This window comes from Lupinus angustifolius, unplaced genomic scaffold (assembly GCF_001865875.1).
Source record: "Lupinus angustifolius cultivar Tanjil unplaced genomic scaffold, LupAngTanjil_v1.0 Scaffold_428, whole genome shotgun sequence".
NCBI lineage: Eukaryota > Viridiplantae > Streptophyta > Magnoliopsida > Fabales > Fabaceae > Lupinus > Lupinus angustifolius.
In genome coordinates this window covers 284,586-289,844 of record NW_017727833.1, presented here as the reverse complement: position 1 = coordinate 289,844, position 5,259 = coordinate 284,586, and the positions used below count along the sequence as shown (strand labels likewise).

Below are 5,259 nucleotides of genomic sequence, written 5' to 3'. Positions count from 1 at the left end.
TGGTATTTTTTGATGACATTCTGGTGTACAGCAATATTCGTGGCAAGATTGCTAAGTACAGATTTGTGTATGTATAGTGCAGAAAAACTGTAAATGCATTAAGAAAAAGTGACCCCCTTGGACAGAGTATTGCTACCCCTTTTCCACCCAATTCTTGCCTACCTAATCCCCTTCCCTTTCCTCCTTTTATTCCTCTCCTAGGATCTGCCCCTCCATCATATCTAGCCACGTGTCCAGTTTAGTTACACAGCATGTGCAACCGGCCCATTTTCTTGAGTTCCTGATTTACCCTACATACCTTTCTTCTTCCTCTGATATACCCTTTTGATAGGGGGCCTATCATAATCAAACACATCTTTCTCCTTTATATAGTTATTTTCTTCTGTTGGGATGTTTTGCAGCTTTCATCTCATTTTTTCCGGGATCTCCTTGATTCCATTATAGTTGATGTGGCATCAGAGTGTCACAGAGTAGCAAGGCTGGGCCTTGATTCTAACTTGGAAGAAGAAGATGAAGAATTGAAGTTGTCAGCACAAGCCAGGGTGAGGGTGGCTGATCCTAGTAATAGCAATGAAACAAATGGAAAATATGTGGTTGACATATTCGGTCAAACTTACCCCGCAGTAGCAAATGAAATATTTGAGTGCATGAATTGTCATCGATCTATCATGGCTGGGAGGTTTGCTCCTCATTTGGAGAAGTGCATGGGCAAGGTGATTGCTCACTCTTTAACAAATATATCATTTCTTAATCAAATATTCATCTGAAATTTTTTATGCCCATAACATCAGTTGTGTTTCACCTATATATGTCTGGTTTCACCTCTACCTACATTCTAGTTTCTGGTTTCACCTCTACCTACATTCTAATTTCTGGTTTCACCTCTACCTGCAATCTATGAACATTTTTAAATGATAAAACTCAACATATTTCTAACTAAAAAGCTCATTTTATATCAAAAAGTTAAATAAAGCTCACATCTATTAAAAAAGACCCATCTTAGATTAGGGTTTTCTTTGTTCCCCACTTCGACTGTAGTAGCAGCCACTTTCTATTAGGCTATAACTCATGTTATGCTTTTGCCCTCTTCTCTGCCTTCTGCTTCTTCTGGGTCATGTCTTACCATACTGGTTTGCAATACACTGCGTTTCACAATGCAGAACGGTTCTCACAAGCTGACTTATACTTGTGGTACGCTGGGGGTATGAGTGAATTATGTGACATGCTCTACCAACTAGACAGGTGTTATACTTGTGAGACCCTGCTCAGTGCGCAACTAATTCATCTGAATTCTCATGCATACCATCCATCTGAGCTTTTCTTCTTGGTTATTATCTCTCTTTTTCCTGTCCTCAGGGTAGGAAGGCTCGTCTTAAAGTGACGAGAAGTAGTAACATGGCAGCACAGAACCGGTATTCAAGGAGTGGTCATGCTTCAACATATTCGCCATATTCAAATTACTCCAGCAATAGCACCAACAGCTTGGCAGCAAATGGAACCTCCAATTTCGCAGGGGAGGGGCACTCAAATGGGAATTCAGAGCCATGAACTAGTGATGTGCAATGGCTGGCATGCAGCCTTTCTATTAGCATGAACTTGTTTTTCTGGGAGACAGCATCAAGATATATTTTTAAAATAATGTTGGACATTTTGGACCATAGCCTTGTATACATCCAAATATATTTAGATTTTATCATTTATACACTGCAAGTATCACTTAAGGAAAAGTGAGTGCTCCTTTGAATCACAAATCAGATAGAAATAAAAAATTCCGTTGCCGGGAATTGAACGCGCGTCCTTTGGGTGAGAGCCGAATATCCTGACCAACTAGACTATAACGGAATGATATTTATACCGTGATTTGGATAGTATTTGTTTGTCTTCCATGTCATGCCAGTGTACCAAAACAACAGAAAAACAAATGGGTGATGTTTCATTCCAAGGATTGGGAGAGAATCGGGTTGGAAATGAGTTAAATAACTTAAATATGTTGGAGATTCAACTCATTCATGAGTTTAACAAGTTTAGTTCATAAATAAATCAAATAAGTTGAATTCAAGACAACTATACCTCTACCTATTAAATTCATTAATTATTTCAACTATGTATATTATAATTATTCTATAAGTATATATTTTTATATTAATGTATTAATGTATGGATATAATATATATATAGAAGAGATCCGTTTACACCCAATTTAAATTACAGTCCGTTAGATTTAAGAAAATCAATGGATGAGATTGAATGTAAATAGTGTAACTTAAATTGGGTATAAACGGATCTCTCCTCACATAATATGTATATATATATAATTAATAGTTTGAGACAAATAAATTGAAAAGTCTTTATATTTGTGAGTATTTGTGTATCAATGATCGCTATATAAGTTGATAAGTAATATAAGTTTAAATTTTTTAATTCGAAATTTAGTTGATTTTTAATTTATAAAAATAGTTCACAATTAAATCGGTTTGAAAATTTGACTGAAGTCAATTTTTAACGAGTGAAATTGAGTTAAATTTAATTTGACTTGACTCATTTCTAGATATAGAAACATCAAAAATCGATATTAATCTGGGGATATTATTGCTAGAATTACTAAAGTCATTTAATAATTTTCTCTTACAATATATTACTATAGAATAAATTACTGAAGTTTAATTGTCATACATTATCAATATAATTTTTTTTGTCGCATTGTTAATTATTGTAAAGGTCATTTTTTATTTTATTTTATAATAATGTAGTAATGGATGATTGAATGACTAACAAAAACAAATAATATTTATTCAGATATTAAAAGTATCAAAAAATTAGATGTCTAGAATTTTAAATCAATAGAATAAAATACTGTAAATTAATAGTAGTGTGAGCTTAAAATTGAATTAATTTAGAGAGGTACATGTGACATGTGATAGTGAGGGTGTGCAAAATGCACAACTGATTTTTTTTAAAATTATATATTTTTTAGAGAAAAAATGTATACATTAACAGTGTAAGAGTTTTATATATTGTTAGCACACCATACATCATATACTATTTATTTTTAATCATTATTGATTCTTTGTAAAAATAATTCAAATGAATGATGGATAATATATATGTAAATCTTTATATTGACAGTGCATTGATATTATGTTCTATTTTGTAATCCTTAATATTGCACATTATTACCCTAAGATTTTTAAAAAAAAATTATATATTACCTACATATAAGAATATTACTCAGAGACCAAGTATTGCCTTCAAATACTGTTTTATTTCTTAGCTAGTTGATTTTTTATATAACCCTTTACCATTTTCAATTTCATTGTTTCTATTTTGTATTTCATTTTTTCTATTATCTGAAAATTGTTTATATTTCATTGTTTCAATTTTATTGTTTCTATTTGTTGCATTCGAATAAAACTATTTACCTTTATTATTTGCATGTTTCACAAAATTTTCAATTCATTGTTTGGATATATATTTAACACTATTTTCATTTCAGTGTTTCTATTCATCGCTTCCAAACGATGTTTCGTTGCTTTTATTTTTATTTGCTTCATTGTTTCTATTATGTTTTATTGTTTCTATTAACTCTTTGAATCTTTGTAATTTGTAATTTCATTATTTCTATTATACTTTGTTTCTATTATATTTTATTTTGTTTGCAGTGATTTTAGATGTTGCCACAATAATAGTAGAAAGATAGTTTTAGCTATGAAGATTACGAAAAATAGGTTGCATAATTGAACGGGATATGCATGGATGAATGACTACTTATTGACTTGTATTGGGCGATAAGTGTTTAGTAATCCTAACATTAATTTATATAGAGCGTGTAATTTATTTGAATAGTTATATTTAAATTTTGGCGATTTTCATATTAATGTTTTCATAAATATAAAAAATTATAACATAAAATACATTCAATATAAAAACATTCTAATTCTCTAAAATAAAATATATATAAAATTATGAAAACATTAATATGAAAATCACCAAAATTTAAATATAACTACTCAAACAAATTACACGCTCCATATAAATTAATGCCAGGATTGCTAAACACTTATCGCCCAATACAAGTCAGTAAGGAGTCATTCATCCATGCATATCCCATTTAATTATGCAACCTATTTTTCGTAATCTTCATAGCTAAAAACTATCTTTCTACGATTATTGCCGCAACATCTAAAATCATTGCAAACAACATAAAATATAATAGAAACAAAGCATAATAGAAATACTGAAATTACAAATTATAAAGATTCAAAGAGTGACTAGAAACAATGAAACATAATAGAAATAATGAAGCAAATAAATAATAAAACCAACGAAACATTGTTTGGAAGCAATGAATAGAAATACTGAAATGAAAATAGTGTTAAATATATATCCAAACAATGAATTGAAAACTTAATGAAACATACAAATAATAAAGGCAAATAACTTCATTCGAATGCAACAAATAGAAATAGTAAAATTGAAACAATGAAATAGAAACAATGTCAAGATAATAGAAAAAATGAAATGCAGAATGGAAATAATGAAATAGAAAATGCTAAAGTCTTATATAAAAAAACAACTAGCTAAGAACTAAAACAATATTTGATGGCAATACTTGGTCTCTGAGTAATATTCTTGTATTTAGGAACTATATAATTTTTTAAAAAAATAGTCATATGGGTAATAATGTACAATATTAAGGATTACAAAATAGAACATAATGTTAGATTAATTTAATAATCAATGTGGTCCATGTGCATGAAAGTCACTAATCTGAATGAAAGTGCCTAATGTGATGATGATTGTCAATTAAATAATGAGATTAGTGGGGGTTTTGTTAACTCCCTCCCTCTCACTTCATGGGAAGTTTCCTATATGTTAACTTCCCCAACTGATGCATTAAAATTGTCAAGTGTATGGCAATTCCGTTGGGTGCATAACATATACATCTCTATTCTGAGAGGTGAAACTAAAAAGCAAGAATAAGAGAAAGATCTTGGTTTTGCATAAAAGAAAACCAGTGCATTGTTATAGCGTGGAAGGAAGGAAACTGAGTTTCTAATCATCAAGAAACTCATAAAGGGAAGGAGGAGAGGTGAAAACAAAAAAAAAACAATCAGAGAAAGCATCAGGGAAGAACACTAGAAAGAAATAGCAATGGAACTAGGTATTCTCTGACCTTATACTGTAACATGTAAATGTCATAAATGTCAAGATCCTAAATAAAGGGTTCTTGTGAACCATTAAAGGCTCAACGTAAAGTTT

At 30.4% G+C, this 5,259-nt stretch overlaps 1 protein-coding gene across 2 annotated transcripts; it reads left to right on the top strand.

Moving 5' to 3' along the window:
* Nucleotides 1-401: 401 nt before the first annotated feature.
* On the top strand, nucleotides 402-1,754 carry LOC109341300 (SAGA-associated factor 11 homolog; the record flags this gene model as incomplete). Of its 2 annotated transcripts, XR_002106926.1 has the most annotated exon segments (3): nucleotides 402-713; nucleotides 1,357-1,607; nucleotides 1,659-1,754. XR_002106926.1 is itself a non-coding variant. In XM_019579178.1 (2 exon segments), coding segments are annotated over 2 exon segments (504 nt in total), but the record flags the coding sequence as incomplete, so codon positions are not given.
* Between the last annotated feature and the right edge of the window lie 3,505 nt (nucleotides 1,755-5,259).